Source organism: Cyphomyrmex costatus, unplaced genomic scaffold (genome assembly GCF_001594065.2).
Source record: "Cyphomyrmex costatus isolate MS0001 unplaced genomic scaffold, Ccosl1.0 scaffold76, whole genome shotgun sequence".
Classification (NCBI taxonomy): Eukaryota; Metazoa; Arthropoda; class Insecta; order Hymenoptera; family Formicidae; genus Cyphomyrmex; species Cyphomyrmex costatus.
The window spans coordinates 572,574-599,793 of record NW_017280333.1 but is presented as its reverse complement, the minus strand read 5'-3'; the positions used below and the strand labels follow the sequence as shown (position 1 = coordinate 599,793).

Sequence of the window (27,220 nt, the reverse complement as noted above, 5' to 3'; positions counted from 1 at the left end):
AGAATATTTCATCAGCATCAGGTTTTCATTAACGATTCGGAAGTCTGCACTTTTAATATCAAAGGTCTTATTTACTAATAATGTTTATCATTTCCGCTTCTGCGTTATTAAAAGATTAATTAATTGAAAAATTACTTTATAATTTCATAGATAGCACGTGTAAGTTTATATACATATTTCCTAAATCTATCTAATGCTTTATAATCATTTAGAAAACGTGTGTATGTGTGTAATATATAAAACCAATATGTGCTACTTGAATTATTATTTGTATTTTTCTCTATCCTATCTACCAATTCTTTATTCTTATTTTATATTAATTTGTACAAAATACGGAAAAATAGAATATTGATCCTCTCTTAAGGAGCCAATTAAGCAATAATTGGACATGTTTATGTGTGTGTCTGACAATATCGCGACGTATCTATATGCTTTGTGCCCGTGAACCGACGTGCTTCTGTAATCATGTGTATGTACTGGAACCACCTGAATGCTTGCGTATTAATGGAATGTGAACCATTCGGTAGCAAGTGGATACATAGTTAGCGTTGGACTACGTTGTTTATACGTATAACATAGCACTGATAACTAAAATGCTGGAGTCGAGAGACGCAGTGGTGAGTATATTTTATTAATAAAGCGTGTCCTTTCGTGAGCAAGATACGCTGCAATATATTTTTTACAGAAAATTTTTCTAGGAATAAATTGCTGTTCTTTTTAAACAAGCCAATGTTATATTATAAAAGATGTAGAAATATTTGGGGAGAATATGCACAATAAATTTGTATAGTCCCAAACCACAGAGAGAGAAAGATGTTAAGTTTTGGCTATTTTGCATCAAAAGCGTCACCTAAGTTAACAATTGGAAACTCTTTGTGAGATCTTTAAAAAGCAGAAAATAACTATTATTTAGTCAGCATATTCAGCAAAAGTTATGAAAATCGGGATTTATTATTTATTGAAATTTGATATTATATGAGTGTTTTTTAAGCTTTGTACTCTTTAAAATAAAATTGATTGCACATTTATGTGTCGAAAGGCGAATAGTGGCGAATAGAGATAAGAACTCCATGGTTTATTTTATATTCATAACACTACGTTATTCAATGACTCCAAACCCTTTCTGTTGTGCGCGCGCGCGCACGCGCGCGTGTATGTGGAGGGGGCACACGTGCGTATTCTTAGGCCGAAATCAGACTACGCATTGAAGATGAAGATTGAAAATTGACCAATGAAAACAGCAGAAGCTAAAATTTCTTTATCTTCATTAATCAAATTTCAATCTTCAGTCTTATTCTTCAATGCATAGTCTGATTCGAGTCTAACGCGCACTTTCTTTCTATGTTTCTCTTTTTTAACTCTTTGGCTGTCTCTTTTCTATTTTTTTCATTGTCTCCTCCGCTTCTTTTATTATCTCATTCTTTGATATTTACTTCTTTGTTTCTCATAAATCAGGTTCATTCACAATCAGATTCATCGTTCGAACTTAAATATATTTGATCTATAAAACATACATACCGTAGAGAGGATTTGGAGTCATTAAATACTATGGGAGTGATGAACCATGGGGTCCTTATCTCTGGTAATATACGCGCGCGCACGCATGTATGCACAGCAGAGGGTTTGGAGTCATTAAATAACTATGAGTACTCATTTTAAAGGGTACAAAGTTTAAAAAACGTTGATATAAAATCAAATTTTAACAATCAATAATAAATCCTGATTTTTATAACCTTCCCTGAATATGATGACTAAATAATTGTTGTTTTCTGCTTTTAGAAGATCCCACAAAAAGTTTCCAATTATTATTAATTTAGGTGACGCTTTTGGTCCAAAAAAAGAGAATATATATTATTCATTTTCTGTCACATATTAAGCAATTACTGCAATCTTTAAATAACATTTATAAAATACAAAAATATTTCCTACTTTAAACTCACTTTATTATAATGCGTATACTGAGATACAAAATAAATCGCACGATATTACGATATTAATACAAATTTATCCTCTTTTCGCGCTTAACTATTCAAACTATGGAACTTTTATTTTCATAAGCTTGTCAGCGAGAGATTTCGATTAAACTGTGATTGTTTAATCTCAGTAAATAAATGTATAATACCAGTTAATACCCAGATAAAGAAACTTAATATCTACCATTATTAAATAGCTGTACATAGGAATTATTCGATTAAGGTAACTAACAGGTGTTGCTGTCGATAAACGCCGGATAACAAAATAACATTTGCGGTTACATGTATCAATACTTCCAAATAAAGCTAATCTGCAGATTAGTTTCCCTGTAACTTCAAATCAATTGAAATCCTTCGTGAAAGAGTGACAAATCCAATTATAATTCTAAATTCTTCAGTAAAAATAATATTGTACATTTTATTTATAAAATAACAGTTAATAATCTCTTAATTATCTTAAGAATATTTCATCGACGTTAGCAATACAATATAAATAATAACTAAATAACCTATTGTTAATAAACTGTTGTAAAAAATATTATAATACTGATTGGAACATAATATTTTTGTTTATGCATTCTTTATGTATCAATTAGCTTCGTTATACGAATCTTTCAACATTCATAAGTTACATTCATAATTGCGTGATATCTGAGAAAATTCGCTTTTTATTTGAGTTGCTTGTAACAATTTTCCCGCATTAAATACGAGAGATCGGCATAACGATCCGTTCGTGTATCCTGTGCTTGTTCCCCCCGATATCGATAGTTCGTGGCCGGTGCGCAAGTAACGAGGCGCACTTGCACATATCCTTCCTCGTGCCAATCATCTCGGTTATTTGAATCGCATCCACGTAATTATCGGCGTATCCATGCGAGCCGACCGGGAGGTAACGATCGATGACACAGATTGGGCGAAGTTACTGTCGGCACATTAAGCGTATCGGTTCGGTCGAGCAGAGGCGGGCGCGCCCGTCTCTTCGTTGCGAGCAAACATTTTCGATACATCGATCATTGGGTTTTTTCACTTCGGTACGTCCGGTGCACCACGACACATACAGCCGGTAGTACACCGGCTGCTATACCGATGAAACACTAACCCGGCAGCGGCGGCGCGGCGGCGGCGACGCGTGCATACATGCATGCGTGCGTGCGTGCGTGCATGCGTGCGTCACATGCCATCGGTATCGCTAATTGCGCCACCCATTAAGGATCCTCCAATTTGCACAGTGCACAATGCTCGTTACGATTAGCAACGCTGCGCGGACTGCCGTATATTTAAAGTGTCGTATATCTCTGGTACCGGTGTTAGAGAGTCTCCTACCTCACGCGACGACGGTCAATCGACAGCAGGCAAGTCGAGCGGCCTGAATACTCTTCGAGGATGAATTCAATTTATCACTCGTCTCTCGCTCTTGTGACCGACGAATTATTTTTGCACATTTATAGCCGGTGGAACTATGATTATTCATAGCGCCGCTCGCACTTCCGCGCACCGTTTTCTGACGTTATGCCGGACGTGGAGTGTATAGGATCATGACGCAAATGTGCTTATATCGCGGGATTACGAACTCGTGATTTATCGAAGTACCAAGCCGGAGTGAATCTAATGAAGTAAAAGCCGCCCCCCCCCCTCCCCGACGCGCGGGAGTGGCTCATCTGCATCTCATTCGCGATGCAGATGCAAATTTGCACTCATCATATTTTGTCTCATAGAAGAAATTTTGCCATGAGACCTTTCTTCTTTTTTCCTCTCATATAGTTTAGTTACACATACGCACACACATAGTTCAATAGGTTTATAATTTTCCACGCGTAGCAAAAGCCACCCCACACCAAAAAATAGGCCGGGTTAGGTTAATTTTTTTCGGTAGCGGAATCCCATAGGAGGGGCAGCGAAACCTACTGCATCCATGCATACGCTTTACAATGCGAAGCGAGGGCCGTCCATCCATCATACATAAGGTGTCATATACAGAAAATAATGAAATTTTGAAAATGAACTTTATATAAATATATCTCGGAAACTATATAACTAAACCACCGATTAATTTATAAGGAAAAGTTGACCAGTATCTTCACCTCTATAACGTGTTAAAATCAAGGTCATCGAAGAGGTGTCCCTTGATGAAAAGATTTACCAAACTTTAATTTATTATGTCTCTTAAACCAATGTCGTCCCCCCACTTAATTCTTGTGGGGAATCACTCAGAACACTCTTCCCTACAATATTCGAAGAAAAATCAAATCAGTTTTAGATGGTTGTGATAGACACTTTGTGGTATATTCACGTATCAGGATCTTATGACACTTCGTTTGTATAATAAATAATACTGTCTGTTCCTTATTCGCGGTGTAGATATTATACATATATACGTGTTTTCATGTTGATATTATATATTTTATCTCTTAAAAGTACTTGCATTATTGAAACCTATCGACTTCTTTTTTCACGAAACTGAAGACGCATACAAAGCCGGATTTTGTAATTTAATTCTTAAAACATTATATAACAAATAAAATTACCTGCACCCTCAACTGCGCTATAGAAGAACGAGTGAGATATCAAGCGAATTTCAATTTTACCTCTTTTTTAACCTTTTTTCCCAAATATCACTCTATACGTGCCTTCAGGCGATATTCCTGATTACACTGCAATTTTTTCAATATTTTAGCCGTAATTTCAGCATAAAGAATTTTGTCTCCGACAAAGATTTCCATAATCTCTTTTATCGACCCTTAATATACACTTTCACGGTTCTCGGAAGTAAAAATCGCTTGATTGTGAATAGGTCCTGCTTGTGTATATATCTAAACTAAAAATTAAAATTAAAAAGTAAAATCAGCATGAAAGGTTAAAAAATGTTTTTGGTTTCATTATGTGGCGGTAACATCATCAAACGCTTACTCAGGCATAACTTTTTAATTAAAAACCGCGCTCGATTTAGGGTCAAGAAAACTCGCCTTGGTTGGACGAAAAAAAGATAAATAATGTTCGATGGTGAGGGCTGTTACTCACGCGAATTCTCGCATTCTAAAAGTGCGTGCACGGAGTACCTAAGTATGCGAGCGCCGGATTAGAGTGGCAGCATGTATTACCACTGCCGTGCGTTTTAATTATGGCCGCGTTCAAGCTCGCTCGCTCGCTCGCTCGCTCGTCCCGCGCGTTCTCGAGCTCGAGCACGACACGCTATTTCGCTCGCGCGCGAGATTATTCCTCCTAATTATTTTAATTGCACACGCTTGTGGGACACACTGTTAGGGCTGACGGGCACAGTCCGAGGCGAAAACCTATGCGACGTGAGACGTGATTATCTCTGAAAGAGATACCATTCATGGATATGCTCCGTCCGTGCTTATTTTAACACATTATATACATGCACCTTGGATAATTAAAGACTTTCACAAAAACGGGATATATGCCTGTTTCTTTAATAAAACCGTTATCTATATATTACGCGGTAGACAATAGCTCGTCTCAGCTTATCGATGAACGCAAGCACGAGCTCAATTAATATAATAATATATAATAGATAATAAGTAATGACTACACAAGTTTTACATGTACAATAGGATTAATGTGCGCATAGTTAAATAAACATTTTATAGTTTTTATAAAATTGTTTTTTCAACTATATATATTATAATTCTACATGATATAAAAAACTTGGATAGTTGTCACCTATGTACCGGCAGTACACAAACTAACAGTGACATTACACCAATATTATAATTTCCCACTTAATAATATATCAATGTAATATAACACACGTTTTGTAATAACATTCACATTGTTGAGTAGGAAATGATAACACTGTTACTGTTGATTTATGTTCTGAAGACAGTTACAATTACCATGTTTTTCTCTGACACAAGTATAAACGGAGGGAAGGCAATGTATGAATGTACAATGCGATTGTAATATCAATCGTATGGCAAATAAGATTCGCGACGTCTCGAGTATCTTCATGACAATAAAGATACGTTGTAGACACGGCAGAAGAGCTCGGAGAAAATGATAAAATTTCAATTGTATCGATATGAAGCTGTCTTTATTGTCGTATGTCGCCTTAAAAAACCATCGGTAATGCAAGAGAAATCTTTTTCCTTTAGCTTTTCGTGCACGCTCGATCTGTATTTTATCGTTGATACAGCTGAATGTCGCGCGGAATATTGCAGAGAATGCCCCCGTCGAGAACGGTTTATGCGCGTCCCAACCGATCCTTATGGTGAACGCGAATGCGTCGCATAATGAAACGCTCGGATTGATGCAATAACATTTCGGTCCTGCCGTTGTGCGTTGGCATGTCGATCCGACGTGGTATTCTCTTTTCTCGTACGTCGCAACGCGAAAGGATAAGCGATCCCGGCGACGGAACGACGCGACGCGACGCGACGCGACGCGACGCGACGCGGTATCGTCGGTGTGAATGGGACCGCACCGCCGCCGATCCCCTGGGATCCGTGAAACATTTTTCGCCGGCGGCTCATAAATATCAGCGCGTCCTCACCCTTACGTTCCTACCTCCCTTCCTTCCGGCGTCGCGTCGTTCCTCTTCCGGACCGACCGAACGCGACGACACAAAAGGGATCGCGGGCGGTTTAAAGCTCGATTCTTCGTCGACGGCGTCCCTCGACGGTGACTCGATTCATGGGAAGTTCGAAAAAGAAGTCCCGCGATCTTATCTGCGGGCTTGAGACTTTCTTCGCGCGATCGTTGGATCAGCGGATGAAAGGCGCTTCCCTCTGCACCCGAGAACATAAATACCGGCGGCCATTCACTGCGTGTCGATTTTATATTCTGAGGATGTGTATATACGGGTGTTATCGGTTATTTCCATTCGTCCTTATCGGACACAAGAAATTCTACTGCAAAATGCCCCTCCTCTCGCAAAATGTGCTGTCGTTAGCCTGCTGTAATCACTGAAAGCATAAGGCACGCGACGAGCTTGTAAAGCGCGTATACCGCTGATGAGGGTCAAAGTATTGCACTCTATGCGGATCGATAACTTACACCGGATCTCGCAGAGCGCTTGCGTTTTTAATGGAATTCCTGTTAGAAATTAATCGGATCATTGATAAAGCGCGTCAGCGGAAATCAATTCCATCGGCTTCAACACAGTCGAAATTCTGCAGTCATGAAAATTTACTTATTTACAATCGATTAATGATCAAGCATTCGCAGAGTTCGAGGTAAATTTATTATTGATCGGAATTTTTAATATTGGTATCCTATAGTTTAATAAAGTCGATCTTTTTCGCGACAAGAAAGACAGTGGTGAAAATCTGAATTTAACTTGGATTAAGAACCCAACTTTAATCTGGTCGTAATTTTGCAGAGTTACGGACACTTACTTATTTACGATCAAGTAATAATTAAGTATTATGCAGAAAAAAAATTTATTACTAATTGGAATTTTATTAATATCTAGTTTAATAAAAATGATCTTTTCGCATAACGAGAAATAAAAATCTCATTTCAATTAAAAATTCTAAAAGATACCTTATAAAATATATGTGTTTAATTTTATAATTACCTTTGTAATATTCGTTCCGCGCGTAGTCATATCTACGGTTACTGTAATTTTTGAAAACAGAATTTTTTCCTTCCCTTTCGTTCTTCTTCAGTTCTAGTGCTTTGTGTGCGTTGAGCACACATTGTTTAAATAACAATTTAACATCGGTTACCGGATTACTTAGTTTCGCGAATGGAAATCATTTTCCGTTTGTTCACCAACGTTTCTACACGGTAAGACTCAAAGGTCTTTCGTCGCCTCATACCTACCGTCTGTCGTGTCGCCTCTTTCTCGTGGGAATTTCCAGCTTTTCCCTTTATGAGACTACAGTCGCTAGTCATGTAATGAGGTGACGAGACAGTGCCTTGAAGTCGTTTACATCGGGACTCAGTAAAGTTTCCGAAAGGAGTCGGCGACGCGACATCGGTCAGGGAGGAGCTGTCCTGGGTTTCATGACCGGAAAGAGGCGACGACCGGTCTACGCCCTTCGTCGGCGAGGCGCATAATTATTAAGAGGAAAAGAAAGAGAGATAGATACAAACGAATGAAAGATCTCCGGCGAACTTGATCCACAGGTTTGAATTACGTCCGCGGATGTGCTTTCACGAGATATCGTCCGGCTATGCGCGCCAAGTTTTTAGAGTTACATACTACATACGTATATACAATGTATAGAGCTGTAGCGAAGGCCGGTTGCAAAGTCACGTTTAGCTTTATAGCGAACACGAGCGGAAATCAGAAATATCCCTTTTCAGTTCTATGTAGCTGTTTTAACCCTTTGATGTTGGCCCTGTCGTAATATCGATACATGTTACATTACGAAATTGAATTCGCATTTTTCAAGTTATTCTTTCTTTCCATTTAAAGTTTCATCTACAGATTATAATAAAACAAATCCAACGAAAGTATTCGTATTATGTTTTTAACGTCTAAACGGATATAAAAATAATAGTAATTTTCAAATGTGCACTCGAATAAAATAAATAATGCGTTTTATTGTGAGCAAAATGTATAAATATAACGGACTAAAACCTTTAAATATTATTGTCAACAGATTGCATTTACAATCCTATTTATATTAAACGCTGTTCGCATATTATGATTGTAAAAGCGTATTAATAAATTTCAGTATATGACAATTTTTATAATTCCATTGTCGCAACTTTGAAAATAAATAATATATGCGATTGCGTGTTAAGTAAAAATGCATTTTGCAATTTCCAGAACATTGTTTTAGCCATTGATTAATCAGTATGAAATTACAATTCGCAACTCATACGAGGTAATAATGTTACCTTTGTTGTTCACTACGCGCTCTCGTTATCATTCAAAGGCCCTGCATTTATTTAATTAAGTAATGCATCCGTATGATACTTATTACATCGATGAATATTGTACACTGCCGAAAATTTCAAATAAATTTGTATATTTTACAAAGCACAATAAAATAAATGCTGTTTAGTTAATACCGAAATCAGTTCGTCTTTTTGTAAAGCAAATGATGTAGAAAGTGACGCAAAGGAACCCCTTTAAATTATATTAAAACGTCCCTGTAGGTTCAGGCTTATCCAGAGTTAGGCGACGGAGTATTCTTCGGTGAAATCTAGATACGAAAGTTCGCGCCGCAAATGGAAGGAATGTCATGAATTTTAGAAGAATGTGCTACCTGTCGACAATTGCCTGAAAATGCAACAGTTTGCGTCTGTTCTTGTCGCAGAGGAAACAAGATACTACTAGTAGATACATCTTAAACAAGATCAAGAAACTTTCGATAAAATTGAAGAATTAGGCAACACGTACGTGTGTTAATTTAATTTAAAAAAAAGTGTGCTAGTTTGTGACACGACATTTCGCTTCTTTGACCGATTGTACGTATCTCAACCAATCCAAGAAGTTTCGAAAGTCATTCGTTATCCGCAACGTAGTTTTTCTTCCTTTTTTTTTTTTCTTCCTACTGTGCGACGCCGAATGATTATACGGTGGCTCCCACCCCGCATCTTGGACTTTCAGTAACTCTTAAAAACATTTCTTCGCGGAAGTTTGCCGTGATAAACTTGCCGACATAGCCGGACGGGGCCCGTTGAAATCAGCGAGATGCGAGAGAGACTGTCCGGATTGACTAGTGGAAGGAGAGAGCGAAAGATAGCAAGAAAGATAGCGCGCGCGCGTGAGAGAGACAGAGAGAGACAGAAAGAGAGAGAAGCACGCTGCCACCACGAACGAGGGCTAATAACCTGGGAAGTTAATTACGGCTGTAAACGGTGAAAGGGGTTGTTTGACTACCCCATCGCCGCGTCGAGGGTAGCTAACATAAGGTGGCCTCGATCGTTGCACTATGGTCAAGCCAGTGGTCTACATCTACGTCGCGTTGGTCCTTCGAAACGATCGCACATCGTGAAAAGCTTTCTCACGGCGAGAATTGACTTAATACCGCTTCGTTGCGTTGCAAATAAAATTCGCTTAACGTAAACCCGCTTTAATTAGATGATGGAAGTGCGGGGCGGCGGAAATTAGCTCTCGTCACGGGACGCGATTGCTGAAGAGTATCATTTTCGAGATCGAGGGAAACGAAGGTATTCTAATTTGTACTTTCATCACCTCGTATTTGACACATGCCGTATTTTGCACCGTGAAATATTGTTTAGTGTTTACTTCATTCTGTCTAATACTTGTTTATATTTTTTGACATTGTTCTTGAGATTCTTCCTAAGACTGTTCTTCTTTCTTGAGATTTTAACATGAAGTGAAGGTGTGTGCGTTTTTTCTTCTATCAAAATCATATTGATTTATAAATACATTTGAGTTTATATCCTTATACTTTTATATCCTTCTTGCAGTATTTATGAACGTTTTTCTACTTCTACGAATTTATGACAGTAAGAGATGTGTATTTGCATAAAAAAGAAAGAAATTAAATAAATCTCGTTAATAAACAAGTTCTAAGATCATTAATGGAATGTTGTATTTTACATTTTTCGTTGTAACTTTAGTCGGAAATTACTAAATACGTTTTACCGTCACGTACTTAGGTATGAAAAGATTAATCGAATGAAGATGAAGTGTTTATGTACGTGTATGCCAACACATTTCCCCGGAGTATGCTAATATGCTTGTGGAAAGGTTGATAAATAATATCGTGAAACAAACCAGAAATTTTGATAAACTTGAGAGCCAACGAAAGTCAACAATGGGAATAGCGCCACTAATAAGAATGATGTATCATCTCAGCGAAATTGTCTTTATCGTCCGTCTGGATAATGAATGAATTAAGTTGGCCGTAAGCCATGAAGAAAATTACCCGTATAAATAACACCCGGAGACAAAACTTCACGGCCGCGGTAGCCGTATGAGAATTCTTGCTGACGGTAATATTTTCCGGCCACCTCGCTGCATTCGTAACCGTAAATTATTCCGCGAAACGCAACGTTTTTGCCGGTTATGTTCTTTAGAGGTCTGTGCTTTTAATCCGCGGCCAATTTACACGTTGTCGCTTTATTACTTCTTCCCTTCTACATAACTCGCGCGATTTCCTCGTTGATTTAACATTTTATCTGGTTGAACTTATCCGATTTTGTATAATGAAGGTGTAATACAATTTCTGTATATATACAGCGCAGGATGAGGGAGAGAGAGAAAGAGAGGTGGGGAGGGAGGGGAGAGAATATGTAATGTAATTGGGAAAGGAATAATTGTACGGCTCAAAATAAGTCGAAATAATAGAATAAATTTGTTTAAAGCCTCATTAATGAAATCGACTACTTTTAAGTTCTTTTTGAAAAAAAAGATTTTAGAAATACGTCACTGAGTAGGTGCGTACATTTGACTGTTAACTAATACAATGATTTTCACTACAAATATCTTGTCATATTTTATTGTAAATATTGGCCTAATTATTATTATGTTAGAAATTATTTATTAGTTAATTACTATTATGTTAATTCTTAACTATAGTTAATTACTATTATGTTACTAATTCAATTCTGATTCTTAGTTCATTCTTAAGATAAACAAGTGAGTTTATGTTAGATGAAGATTTCTATTTTATGCGCATCTTTATTTTTTATTTAGTTAAGAGTGTTGAAAATATTGGCTATTTTGTCGTAATTCTGCAAATTAAAGAATGAATTATTTTGAATGTGTTCCATTCATGTAATTCTTAAATTACAAGAATAATATTTCAAAAATATTAAGTTCGGCCGTCGCTTCAGCATCCCCTTAAACAATACACGTAGAAAACTGCGCAGCGATGATCGCTAAATCGCTCAGCGCTTATTATTGTGCCGATTACAAAAAAAATTTTCATTGCATAGCGATAAATACTGTGCGCGCGCTAGTCATCGCTATTTGGACAGTAATCACAGCGCAGCACTGGTAGTTGTTCCGAACGCTACTTATCGCCTGCACGCGCAGCTTTGAGTACTGTCCAAATAGCAATGACTAGCGCGCGCACAGTAATTATCGCTGTGCAGTAAAAAATTTTTCTCGCACAGTAATCGGCGCTGAGCGATTTAGCGATCATCGTTGCGCAGTTTTCTCCATGTAGAATTATTCCCATTTCAGTTATATCACAAATTTCGGTTTATTATGTATAAACAGTTAAACACATTCATGTAGAATTATGTCTCTATTGCTTGAATTTATGGATAATTTGTACGGAGAAGCTCTTATATTTTCATTTGTTTCATTATTGACAATGAGTAAAACAGAGTCACTTAATTTGTTGCACAGAAAATGTTGGACGACTAAGGAGATGTTTAACTCCTCATTAACTGTCTCATTAATCTTTTGTATGCAATCGTAATTTTTTAATTCTTTTTCGCTGATATTGATAAACAAAATTGTTTACGTTACATAAGAGATATAAATTGTGTTTATGTAAAAAAGATATATTCTCTTTTTTCATTCGGAGATTTGACACGTGCGTTTTATGTCAAACGCGAACGTTGTGACAGAATGTATCACAAAGAATTGTAAAGAGCGTAAACCGCCTTTCTCAGGTTGAATGTTTCAAAGTATCCGTACACTGTCGAGAGTAAAAGTAAAAAGGAATGAAGATGTATAAAAAGCTGTTTCTAGAGTTTTTTCATTTATCAGACGTCTTTATATGTCTTTTCGCAAAAAGACATAAAACATACATGATGTATGTATTCATAGCTGGAATTATTACACAACTTGAGTCGTCAGATTATTTGAGATTTTGCGTGGTAGTGTCAAAGATTCTGCACATAGGGGGTAAATATTTCTATTGACGAATACTTGATACCACTCACACGTGTTATTTCCTATACTCGGTTCATTTGCTATCAAATGTCGAATAAAAATATGAAAAAGCAATAAGGCATTGTAAGCTTGTCATAGATAATAATATCATTTCCACATTCGATGATAAATTACTTCGCAATCTCGATTTGTTCCCTTTTGCGCAGTGAATTGTTCTCTTTCCCATTGTATCGAGACTTTTATCGTGTTCTTTGTAGTGCAACTTCCTGGAGAATGTTAAACGATGGTCCTTTATCATATTATAAGAGGAAGTTTATTTCAAAGAGTATCGTCATTGAATTTTAGAGGTAGAAGCACAATTTTCATATCATACTCGAATACTCGATACACGTATGGAGCGATGAAAAATGCCCTTCAACTTGTAGAAAAAAAAATTGAATCCTGCAACGTTGAGAGAAAAATGTGGGTATTTGTAACAATAATTATATGTTACTATAATTATAATTATTTTTGTTATAATGTTTAGTAATAATAACCATACGTATAGTTTTATCAACAAATATATATATATCTATATATACATTCATCATCATTTTTAGATCAATTGAACCATATCAAGCAATTTTTATGATAATAAAACTATAATTATTTAGTCATTTTCAGAGGTCAACTATAATATAGTTATTATTATTAACGTTATAAAAGGAATAATCATAATTACAGTAACATGTAATTATAGTTAGAAATTTTTTCATTTAGTGAACAATGTCAGCATCTCTTTTGCAGTAATAGTAAATTTATTCCTAACGCAAAACTCGATGTAAAGATTAAATTGACTCTCGCGACGATGCCGTAAGAAAGTAAGAAAGGCGGATAGCGAACCACCTGTATAATTAGGCGTATGGCTGCGATAGCAGTTACGAGGCCAACACGCATAAACGCCTCGCGCACGCGAGATGGTGCGGGTCTGAATGTTTGCCATTTTTCAAGTAGCCACGGATCGAAAAGTCTTATCGGCTGGGTACAAGTCGACGTTAGGTAGTATGAGGTCATGCGCTTTTCGCGGGAAAACCCGCAAATCTCTTCCTGTCTAAGTGAGCGAGTTATAATAGCGCACAGGTCGTGCAATTCCACGAATTTCTAAAGTGTGGTGAGGCGAAATCGATTCTTGTTGCGCGCGTCGAACGGCAAGACGCGTATCAGCGAACTCCGCCGCTAGGGATCTTCGGTAGCGAAATCCGTGCGGCATTATTTTCTCGAAATTTGTAATGCGAAATAGCGCAATCAGCAATACACCGTGAAACGCGCGGCAAATGTAAAATGTTTAATGGAGTAGTATCGATTGCAGCCACGTTTAAACAACAATTATTTCAGCAAATATTTACATCATAAAAGGAATATACGCTAAGTACATAAAAAAGTATAGCACATATTCTTCCTAAATTCAAAAGGATTTTAATAATTTTCTTAAGAAATAATTTGTATTATTATTATAGTATTTGTATTATGAAAATATAATAATATTATTATTTTTACTTATCTCTACAACATGTCTACAAATCTACAAGACTCCCTAAATTCGTGACTCAAAATACTACAGTAAAATAGTTTTCGAAACATTAAGTTTAATACGTATATACATTAAATTTCACTAATCACATAGCTGACATTTCGCGCGCTCAGGCGTAATAATATGACAAATACGAAGGCTTCCTTATGGAATATTTTTCAGAAAGTTGTTCGAGAAATATTTATACATCTTTAAACATGACGCTGAAGCTACCAGACGGAACTAGCAGACGGTAGCGCGCGCGCCGCTCTCGACCAGTGGTTCTCAACAAGGTTATTATTTCAGCATATATTGCGCAAATAAACCGTTCTAAGCAGATTATTTCAAAAGAAATGTTATGTTACACATGAAAACAGTCTTACAAAGTAATATTTCAAGTTTAACAAAAAAAATACGATAAATAAATAGTAGATATATATGATGTCCGCGACTTACATACTATATTCGAGAAATATGATAGATTTTGGAAATCCATTAATAACTTTTCTTCTAAGAGGGGCCTTTTCTTATAACTTTGCAAACATGTTCTGCACAATATTAGGGAATTACCTGCACAGTTTAAAAAAAAGGCCCCTCCTAGGAAAAAAGTTATTAACAAATTAAGTCAGCAGATCGATGAAGACTCGTTCGTCAGAGATAATTTTTTAATAACTTTCTTTCCGGGAGGGGCCTTTTTTTTAAACTGTACAGATTACTTCCTAATACCTTCCAGAATAGGTTTGGGATGATGATCGAAATAATAGGACCGAAACGTTCGAATTTTTGTATCAAAGATATATTTGTACATAATTTGCGCACCAAAAACAGCATTTGATTCTATATAGCCATTAATATTTTACTTAATTAATTATTATAATTTTGTTTTAATCATTAGGAGTCTTAATTCAATAAAAAAAATTTTTATTATCCTTTTATAACAAATAAAATAACACGCTTATTGCACTCGAGCGTTTTAAAATGATAATATTTATATAGAACAATATACAAACACTAAACAATATAATCAGAAATACTTTTTCCTTTCTTGGCAGTGCATTGAAATATTCTTGGAGCGTGTATCGTAATGTTTTGTATACTATCTGCATATTAAATAAATGAGTAAGAGAGATTGCTAGTTCCATCTGCTAGCTTCAGCGTCATCCTTTAAACTTAATTATACACACATGTGCATTAATTATACACACAACATAATTAATATGCATGATTAATATCGGAATAAATATCATAAAATATCAATTCAATAGCAAGATATTAGGACATGTATCAGCTGTCAAAATAAATTCGTAACTACGTTCATTTGTATAGTATGGTAAACATTTTTGTCATATCGTCATGCCTGAGCGCGCAAAATTTCAGTTCTGTAATTAGTGAAATTTAACTGCGATTAATTTAAAAAGTATTTTTATATTAGAATTTTAGCCTCAATATTTTTATATTAGAATTTTCAACATAAAATTATCACAAAAATACGTCTCTAAAAAAATATGGTAATTGTGACACACTGTACGAACAATATATATCAGGGTTCCCACAGAAAATGAATTTTGAAATTCCCTGACTTTTCCAGGTTTTCCAGATGAGAATGAAGAATTTTCCCTGATCAATATAAAATATTGATTCCGTGGTCTGCATCCGTTATTCAACGTTATTAGTCGTCTTACACAATGTCCACAATGTGCAAACTTTTTTAATTAATTTTTTAATTATTTGTTTCTTTTTGTATTTTAACCGATTGACGTATATTAGTCATACTGACATACCGAATTAACATTATTGCCGCTAGATTTTTTTGAGATATAGTTATACATTGACTTTTCAATCATGTATAACAATAGTGTCAATTTTTTATGAAGACTCGCAGGATTTAAAAATGAAAACTGTACGATCGATCTTCCGACGATTGATTTTATCCGCCGTTTTTTTAAATGTCTGAGGAGGGCTCAATCCAAGAGCGGAAACTTGTAACGTTTATATATATTTATTAATTCTTATTTATTTTTATTATCTTGTTTAAATGTATTGTAAGCGAATTATCAAGCAATATCTAAATTAAGTTTTGAAAAGTGATGACTAATTAAATGTTTTATTGTTTTAACAAATATCTTTTGACTCATATCGCCCTTGACATCATTTATTTTAAAATATTGATTATCGCACCTGATAAATTAGATTTATTGAGGTTTTTAAAAAAAGAGTGGAACATTATGTGGATAGAAATAATATAATTACGACAAGGTCAAATAAGCGAGGTGTCGAGTAATTGAGATTCACAGATAATCAAGGTGTATATGTATGTAAATTTTAACGTTTAAAAACAGGAGTAGTAGGAGAATTAGCTTATATTACTAGATACAACTAAAATTTAAAAGACAAAATATAATAAAATCTTGTATAAATTCAGGCTAAAAAGAAATAAATAATTATTGAAAAAAAGAATACAATTATATCGAAAAAGGTGATCAAATAAAAAGTGAATAAAATATAAATTTTAACCATTTTATTATAAATTTCAATTCATATTTTTTTTACAGTTAAAAATGTAAATAATACGTTTTATAAAATATACATTTAACTGTAACAATGTCAATTAAGTTTCGTTAAACTATATGGAACAAAAAACATAACACTTTGAGAAATTTCTAATTTAAAAAAAAGAACATACAATTACTCTTTTGTTAACAACAAAATGACTGATATATAGGCCAGTATATTCATAATCAGTTCTTATATTCAAGACCTTAAAGACTGTCTTAAGTTCAGTCTTGAGGTCTTACAAACCAATCAGAGGCCGGTATTCATAGTCGGTTCTTATTTCAAGACTGTCTTAAGTAATGTCTTAAGATGCTAAAGCGGTCCTCTGATTGGTTCGTAACTCCTCAAGACTGAACTTAAGACAATCTTGAATATAAGAACTGACTATGAATACCGGCCAGAAAGCTGCATTGGCGTCTTAAGACATTGCTTAAGACGGTTTTGAAATAAGAACTGACTATGAATACCGGCCATAGTTTTTAATACTGTCTAAAAAAATCGTACTTATTTTTCAACTGATATTGAAGCTCATGAATTTTTTCATCTATTAAATCGGTTTCCTTCTATTTCTCACTAATAATCTTAATCTTTTTTCTTAGTTCTATTTCATTAAGTGACTGTAAATGTTAGATATAGATAATGTTTAAAAATTTATAACAATTATTTGGAACAAAAACATTTTAAGAGAATTACGAGCAAAGTTCAAAATTCCAGATTCCTTTATATTTTCCCTGACATTTCCCAGTTTTCCCTGATCAATTTAAATCCCCAGACTTTTCCCAGTTTTCCCGGTTTTCCAGACCCGTGAGAACCCTGTGTACACACACACACACACACACACACACACACATACACACGTACACAATACGTGTGTATGTTATGTATAAATTTATTTTAAACAGTAATTTTTGATACAATAAGAGTTTAAATATGGCCAATTACAGATTGTGTTTAAATAGCTACATATCCATGAGCTGCTTGTATGTAGTATGCGATCGAGTGCAAATCGAGTGATATTTTCGTATATAAGTATTCATTACTATGAAAAACAATATACGTTAAATATCCATATCCATATGAAAAACAATCTCTATATAATACAAATCATGTCTTCGAATCAAGATCACCGGGCGCAAATTAAAAGATCCGGGACATAACTTACGCAAAACGTTCAGGAAGTGAATCGAACCGTAGCGTATGTATGCAGTAATGTTCACGAGCTACGTAATCGCTTGGCCCGTTTTTATCTCATGTTTTTGTGCTATTTTAGCGTTTCTTTATCAACCTATTTCATAAGTACATATATGCAAAGACAATAGTAATGAAATAGTTTTGAACGTACGGTAATTACTTGTAATTGCGATGATTATGTTTTGAGATAAAAGTCACAGCATGATGAAACGATAATGCAAGAAATCATTTGATATTGCTTGATATAAACGTTATTGCAAAATATGCATGTTATCAGTTGATAATACCTATAATTGACATAACGAGCTTATCGATACGACACGTGTCTCTAAATTTTTTAGAAGTTTGTCGATTGGTATAAAAGCAACTAGAGTAAGCAATCAAAATAATCGAACAGTCACTATGATTCGTTCGTGTATTATCATCGTGGTGTTAATCATTCTGGCTGATTCAAACCCAGTCCAGGTAGCGAGTAAGGACTGGTATAAGAATAGTCTGGTGTACCAGATTTATCCGAGAAGTTTCAAGGATAGTAATGGCGATGGGATTGGCGATTTAAACGGTATCACGAAAAATTTGGTACACGTCGCGGAAATTGGCGCCGATGTGGTTTGGATATCATCGATCTTTTCTAGTCTACAGAAAGATTTCGGCTACGACATTTCTAATTTTTCTGATATAAATGAAGAGTACGGCACCTTAAAAGATTTTGATAGACTCGTAGAAAAGGCACGTTTCCTTGGGCTAAAAGTAATTCTTGATTTCGTGCCGAATCATAGCTCTGATCAACATGAATGGTTTAATCAAAGTATCAACCGTATTAAACCTTACGATGAATACTATGTTTGGCGTGACGCAAAATATGAAAATCAAAATAGGTTACCACCAAACAACTGGTTGAGTAATTTTGGAGGTTCTGCCTGGGAATGGAACGATATACGAGAACAGTATTATCTGCATCAGTTTGCTGTTGGACAGCCAGATCTCAATTATCGTAATGATGCGCTGCAAAAAGAAATGAGAGATGTGTTGATGTTCTGGATGGATCGGGGCGTAGAAGGCTTCCGCATTGATGCAATTAATCATCTATTTGAGGATGATCAATTTCGGGATGAACCATTAAGTAACATACCTGGAGTACCAAGCGATGATTACGACTTCTTGAACCATACTTACACGAAAAATCTTCCTGAAACTTACAAAGTTCTCGAGAGTTGGAGGAAGCTGATGGACGATCACTCACCTGGTAAAACGAAAATGATCCTGACCGAGGCCTATGCAGATTTAGATCTCACTATAAAGTACTACCTGTCGGGTTCAACGGTGCCATTCAACTTCATGTTCATTAGTGATCTAAATAACAAATCCACCGCGGTCGATTTCAAACGTAGCATCGATCGTTGGATGAACAACGTGCCTAACGGTACGGAATATGTTGCGAATTGGGTGTTGGGCAATCACGACAATCATCGCGCGGCTTCCAGATTCGGCGTGAAATGGGTCGATCAACTTCTCATGTTGGTGACCATTTTGCCCGGTGTAAGTGTAATTTACAATGGTGACGAGATCGGTATGGTCGATAGGGAATTTACATATGAAGAAACTAAGGATCCTGCCGGATGCAATGCTGGACCCGACAGGTATTTTCATAATAAAATAATGAATTTAAATAAAATCATATTGTTAAGACGTATAATAGATTCCAATAAAATCTATAAATATAACTATTTACTTGATAAGTATTGCATTTTATATTTTATAGATATGAATAACTTTAGAATGTTTCATATTTTATATTATTTGGAATATAAAAGTATTGATTAATAAGATTATGTAAAAAATACTATCGCGAAATTTACCTATATATAGTCGTAAATCATATTTGGCGTACAGAGACATTTAGATTATTATTACGAGGATTCGTATAATTCGTATTTTATTCACTAATAATTAATATACATGTATAATGCAAATCATCTATCTTAATGTTGGTTTTAGTTACAATAAATATATCATGAATTGATTGTCTATTTTGACAAAAAATAATTATATCACATTATTACAATTATATACTTATAATTATATTATATATTCATGCTGTCTTTTCGATTTTGTTAACAAATTATAATAAACGTGAATAATTATTGCGAAAAGGTTAAACCTCACTAATAATTTTAACTTTAACATATGTTGTCAAGGTTATGATGCTGAGTAGGTAATCTCTAACAGAAATTAGTAGGCGGTCGTTATTACTTATTAAAAAATAATAAACAAAAGATTTAATAAATAATGTTATTCCCGGTCGAGATTCACCCCACTCCTCCTCTACAAAAAAAGAGGCTTGCGACTTCTACGCGAAGTAACTATCACCGTAATGGGTAAAGGGGGGTGAATAACTTAATATATAAACTTCTATAATTATATTCAAGATGTATCTTTTTATTATTTAATGATACATATTATCACATTTTCAGATATTGGCTAAAATCGCGAGATCCAGAAAGAACACCTTTTCAGTGGAATAAGAGCCCCAACGCCGGTTTCTCTACTAACAGCTCAACATGGCTCCCAGTGAACGAGAATTATATCCACTTGAACGTAGAGGCGCAAAAACATAAAGTCTACTCTCATTATAGCGTATTAACGCGCTTAACAGAGTTGAAAAAGAAGTCTGTTATCGAGCAGGGCACGCTGGAGACAGCGTTGTACTATTTCAAGTATCCTGTCGCTGAAAATGTTTTAGGGGTAGTACGACGACATGGATCATATATTGTTGTCCTAATAGTGAACTTCAGCGACACGGAGATGGTCGTTGATATTGGAATGTGGTTAAATATTTCGGAGCCATTGAGAGTGTACGCATTCAGCGAAGGTTCCAAATTGTCTCTAAGACAGATCGTTGAGTTACATTCCTTCAGTCTGTCTGCTTCGGTCTCTGCTGTACTCACTACACCAAATTTGCTGAACTAAATTTTTGCTTAACTCATGTTAACAAATAAAACTTTTACGGGTCAATTGTTCCATCTTTCGATAAAATTTACCTGTTAAGTAAATCTGACAATCCGCGTACGTGATTGAGTAATCTTGCAGCTTACCTAACAGGTAAACTTTATCGAAAGATGGAACAATCGGCGCTAAGTAAATAAAATTTTCGGATGTATTAAGCATAGATATATTTTTTGCAGACAGATTGTGTCTTGTATAAATCTGAGAATAAACTTTCAAAGGAAATGTATCTTATAATAAAATATATCTGATAATAATATAAAATGTATCTGATAATAATGATTAAAAATAAACTTGATGCCATTAGATATCGTGTTATTATTATTGCAAAATAATCAATGCAACAGTAGTTAAAATCAATTAGTAATTAGTGTTTTGTGTATTTACAGAATGCACATTTTTGTTTAACCAAATACAAAGTAATTTTTTAATTATCCTTCAGTATATAAGAGACACGGTAGTGTCTCGCTCCAAGTGAACGCGCAGCGCGAGATGCACCGTACCTTTTTTACGCAAGTCGGCGAGTTACGAACGATCGAAAGTATTGGATATCAATAATATCAATAATATCACGGTTGAATCGATTAAATTCCTACGTACGCTCAATCAATAGCCACCGCTCAGATCGTATAATGAAAGTGTTTTTATTTTTTTTCTACGTGCGATGCTCTATGAACGGAGATTTCGCAAAATCTAAAATGTATATAAAATTAAGATTTGGACACGTTAGGGGCTCAGATTTTAGACTTTCGGAAAAAATTCTAAAATGTAGTCTGAAACACGAGGAAACCAAAACGCATTATTATTTTGAAAATCATGCCTCCATTGTTTATTTAAAAAATGTTAAACAATTAGCGGCTACATCGGCCACAGATGACACGCACGCATGGTGATAGACGTTCGGAAAAAAATTCTATTAATGTTCTATTAAATATGTTAAATTATTTGCTATAAATACATGCACTTGTCAATAAAAGTGAGGGTGAATACGGACTTACATCAAGGTTCGTTAAAAAAATTACATTTTGTTTTACTAAACAACTTATTTTACAATATTGAGTACTGATATTAATTTTATTCGGATTGGTCGCAATTAAAAGATTGATATTTGAAATTACAATATAAAAATTACATAATATAAAAAAAAATGTTAGATTTTTTATTGCAGTTATAGCTTTTTAACCATTTTAAAAATTGTCGAAAATTTGTCGATATGTAACAGCCATGATGTAAGAAGATGTAACTGTGTGTAACAGTGTGTACATGGAAAGAATTATATCTTAAAATTTACCCTAAAAATATGGTAATCGTGGGACAACATTATATTTCGAAGAATTTTTATGTAAATTTCTCAAATTCGTTAATAAAACTACAATAAAATATAAAATAAGTACGATTAATTTTACTGAAGTAAATGGTAAAAATCTTTAAATTTATTATATTGTACCATAATTACTATATTTTCAAGGTTAAGAAATCCTTCTCTCCATGTATAGTGGCCGTTGAATAATAAACAAGACAATTAAATTTATATCCACGATGTGACGAGACAATTAAATCAATCAATGTAAAAGTGCAAATAAAATTAAATATTATAAACATAATATAAAATTATTATTATGACATCTTATAAATTAATAATGATGCAATGCAGTAAATAAAATAACGATAATGAACAATAATCTACCTTAATTAATAAATAGTAAACGAGGAAAACGAATAAATGAATAAAACTCCCGACTTTTTTTAGATACTCTGCGTGTGTACATATATATATACATATATATATGTGTGTGGGTGTAAAAAAAATATAATAAATTTTAATAAATCATTTGTTTGCATACAGTGTCACAAATATTTATTAAATATAAAGATATACTTACTTGATACAAAAAACATTCATTTGATTGAAATATTCTTCTTATTAAGTAAATATGTATTTACTGTAAATAAATGTTTAGTTGACTATTCAAATAAATAATTATTAAAATTAGGAATTTTTTTTCTCAGTATATATATATATTCATAAATTATGAATAGTCGTAAATCGGTTTCTTTTATACATTAGAATGCACTAATTTTTTCAACTACGAGAATTCTCTTTCTTGTTTTCGCCAAATATTGTATCATATGATACCTACTTTTATATTTCACTTTTATATCAAGAATAACGTCAAAATTTTCAAAACGAGATGTATTCTTAAATTTGTTTGCACTTTTAAGTTCCAAAAGTGTACACAAATTTAATAACAAATATGTTTTCAAAATTTCTATTATATCTTATATATACTTGACAATTTACAGACTCCTATATAATATATATTACAGCAGACTGCTAAGTCCCGTCCCTTCAATCGTTGCCAAGAAGTACATGTGCAAAATAACGCTCATATATACGAAGAACAGTATTCTATGTGCTTTTAACTAATAATAGAGAGGCTGTGTCATTTTGTTGACGTCTCACTCCTACTTTGAGATTCCTGTTCTGCGCATTCATTTCGCGCAAACAACGTTTTACATAAAAAAAAAGTGAGAGTTAATATTCTACTGTGACATATAATATAAAAGTCTGTGTGACAATAAGAAACAAAACGTATGTGCAATTATAGCACAAAAATGTGTAGTATGTGACCGAGTGCAAATCAAGTGTGATATTCTCGTACGTAAGTATCTATTGCTATGAAAAATAACATACGCGTACAATATAGCACAAATCATTTCTCCGAATCATAATCACCGCGAGCATGCAAATTAAAAGATCCGGGACATCACTTATGCAAAACGTCCAGGAAGTGAATCGGATCGTAACGTATGTACGCAGTAATGTTCACGCGCTACGTAATCGCTTGGCCCGTTTTTATCTCACGTTCTTGTGCAATTTTAGCGTTTCTTTATAAACCTATTTCATAAGTTCATATATGCAAAGACAATAGTAATAAAATAATTTTGAACGTAATACAGTAATTACGTGTAATTGCAATGATTATGTTTTGAGATAAAAGTGACAGCATGATGAAATGATAATGCAAGAAATCATTTGATATTGCTTGATATAAATGTAATTGCAAAATATGCATGTCGTTATCAGTTGATAATTCCTACACATAACCAGCTTATCGATAATACGTGTCTTAAAATTTTTCAGAAGTATGCCGCTTGGTATAAAAGCGACTAGAGTAAGCAATCAAAATACTCGAATAGTCACTATGATTCGTTCGTATATTCTCATCGCGGTGTTGATCATTTTGGCTGATTCAAACCCAGTCCAGGTAGCGAGTAAGGACTGGTATAAGAATAGTCTGGTGTACCAGATTTATCCGAGAAGTTTCAAGGATAGTAATGGCGATGGGATTGGCGATTTAAACGGTATCACGAAAAATTTGGTACACGTCGCGGAAATTGGCGCCGATGTGGTTTGGATATCAACGATATTTTCTAGTCCACAAAAAGATTTCGGCTACGACATTTCTAATTTTACTAATATAAACGAAGAGTACGGCACCTTAGAAGATTTTAATAAACTCATTGAAAAGGCACGCTTCCTTGGGATAAAAGTAATTCTTGATTTCGTACCGAATCACAGCTCTGATCAACATAAATGGTTTAATCAAAGTATCCACCGTATTAAACCTTACGATGAATACTATATTTGGCGTGACGCAAAATATGATGAACACCAAAATAGGTTACCACCAAACAACTGGTTGAGTAATTTTGGAGGTTCTGCCTGGCAATGGAACGATATACGAAAACAGTATTATCTGCATCAGTTTGCCGCTGGACAGCCAGATCTCAATTATCGTAATGACGAGCTGCAAGAAGAAATGAAAAATGTATTGGTATTCTGGATGGATCGGGGCGTAGAAGGCTTCCGCATTGACGCAATTAACCATATGTATGAGGATGATCAATTCCGGGATGAACCATTAAGTAACATACCCGGAGTACCAAGCGATGATTACGACTTCTTGAACCATATTTACACGAAAAATCTTCCTGAAACTTACAAAGTTCTCGAGAGTTGGAGGAAGCTGATGGACGATCAGTCACCTGGTAACACGAAAATGATTCTGACCGAGGCCTATGCAGATTTTGATCTCATTATAAAGTACTATCTGTCGGGTTCAACGGTACCATTCAACTTTATGTTCATTAGTGATCTAAATAACAAATCCACCGCGGTCGATTTCAAACGTAGTATCGATCGTTGGATGAACAACGTGCCTAACGGTACGGAATATGTTGCGAATTGGGTGTTGGGCAATCACGACAATCATCGCGTTGCTTCCAGATTTGGCGAGAAACGGGTCGATCAACTTTTCATGTTGGTGACCATTTTACCCGGTGTAAGTGTAATTTACAATGGTGACGAGATCGGAATGGTCGATAGGGAGTTTACATATGAAGAAACTAAGGATCCCGCCGGATGCAATGCTGGACCCGAAAGGTATTGTCATAATAAAATAATGAATTTGAATAAAATCATATCGTTAAGACGTATAATATATTCCAATATAATCTATAAATATAACTATTTACTTAATAAGTATTGCATTTTATATTTTATAAATATAAATAACTTTAGAATGCTATATATTTGATATTATTTGGAATATAAAGTATTGATTAATAAAATTATGTAAAAAATACTATCGCGAAATTTATATACTATACTCGTAAATCATATTTAGCGTTCAGAGACATTTAGATTATTATTACGAGGATTCGTATGATTTTATTTACTAATGATTAGTATATATATATAATGCAAATCATCTATATTAATGTTGTTTTTAGTTACAATAAATATATTATGAATTGATTATCTATTTTGACAAAAAATAATTATATCACATTATTATAATATTATATATACTAATGCTGTCTTTTCGATTTTGTTAACAAGTTATAATAAACGTGAGTAATTATTGCGAAAAGGTTAAACCTCACTGATAATTTTAACTTTAACATATGTTGTCAAGGTTATGATGCTGAGTAATCTCTTAAGAGATTTTAGTTGGCGGTCGTTATTACTTATTAAAAAGTTATAAACAAAAGATTTAATAAATAATGTTTACTCCCTGTCGAGATTCACCCCACTCCTCCTCTGCCAAGAGGCCTGCGACTTCCACGCGAAGCAATTATTACCACAATGGGTAAAGAGAGGGGGGTGAATAATTTAATACATAAACTTCTATATTTATATTGAAGATGTATCTTTTTATTATTTAATGAGACATATTATCACGTTTTCAGATATTGGCTAAAATCGCGAGATCCAGAAAGAACACCTTTTCAGTGGAATGATGGCCCCAACGCCGGTTTCTCTACCAGCAGTTCAACATGGCTTCCAGTGAACGAGAATTATATCCATTTGAATGTAGAGGCACAAAAATATAAAGCCTACTCTCATTATAACATATTAACGCGCTTAATAGAGTTGAAAAAGAAGTCTGTCATCGAGTACGGCACGCTGGAGACTGCGTTGTACTGTTCCAAGTGCTCTGTCACCGAAAATGTTTTAGGAGTGGTACGACGACACAGATCATATATTGTTGTCTTAATAGTGAACTTCAGCGACACGGAGATGATCGTTGTTGATATTGGAATGTGGTTAAATATTTCGGAGCCATTAAGAGTATATACATCCAGCAAAGGTTCCAACTTGTCTCCAAGACAGATCGTTGAGTTACGTTCCTTCAGTCTATCTGCTTCGGTCTCTGCTGTACTCACTACACCAAATTTGTTGAACTAAATTTTTGCTTATTTCGTGTTACCAAATAAAACTTTTAAGGGTCGATTGTTTCACTTGTATTTTCGGTAAAATTTACCTGTTAAGTAAATCTGGCAATCCGCGTACGTGATTGGGTAATCTTGCTGCTTAACTAACTAAACTAAACTTTATCAAAAGATGGAACATCGGCGCTAAATAAATCAAATTTTTGGATGTATTAAGCATAGATATTTTTTTTGCAGACAGATTGTGTCTTGTATAAATCTGAGAAAGATCTTTTAAAGGAAATGTATATCTTGTGATACTAATGATTAAAAATAAACTTGTTGCCATTAGATATCGTGTTATCATTAATTGCAAAAAAAATCATTGCAACAGCAGTTGAAGTCAATTAGTAATTACTGCTTTATGTATTTACAGAATGTACATTTTTGTTTACCAAATACAAAATAAGAGTAATTTTTTAATTATCCTTCAGT

The 27,220-nt window shown here is 34.5% G+C and overlaps 2 protein-coding genes across 2 annotated transcripts; both read left to right on the top strand.

The window, feature by feature from the left end:
- Positions 1-18,403: 18,403 nt before the first annotated feature.
- On the top strand, positions 18,404-20,971 carry Hbg2 (alpha-glucosidase). The gene is made up of 2 exons (XM_018548928.1): positions 18,404-19,641; positions 20,476-20,971. The coding sequence occupies exons 1-2, from the start codon at positions 18,404-18,406 to the stop codon at positions 20,969-20,971; spliced, it is 1,734 nt and encodes a 577-aa protein (XP_018404430.1).
- Positions 20,972-24,213: 3,242 nt separating this feature from the next.
- On the top strand, positions 24,214-26,762 carry LOC108781057 (maltase 2-like). Its single transcript, XM_018548927.1, has 2 exons — positions 24,214-25,454; positions 26,264-26,762. Exons 1-2 carry the CDS (start codon positions 24,214-24,216, stop codon positions 26,760-26,762), a joined length of 1,740 nt encoding a protein of 579 aa, XP_018404429.1.
- Positions 26,763-27,220: the final 458 nt, after the last annotated feature.

Bases quoted from the DNA above. Each gene is read 5' to 3' on its own strand.
- Hbg2 (XM_018548928.1), top strand. From the start codon at position 18,404: ATGATTCGTTCGTGTATTATCATCGTGGTGTTAATCATTCTGGCTGAT. The intron at 19,642-20,475 runs GTATTTTCATAA...TCACATTTTCAG, and splicing joins TGCAATGCTGGACCCGACAG to ATATTGGCTAAAATCGCGAG.
- LOC108781057 (XM_018548927.1), top strand. From the start codon at position 24,214: ATGATTCGTTCGTATATTCTCATCGCGGTGTTGATCATTTTGGCTGAT. The intron at 25,455-26,263 runs GTATTGTCATAA...TCACGTTTTCAG, and splicing joins TGCAATGCTGGACCCGAAAG to ATATTGGCTAAAATCGCGAG.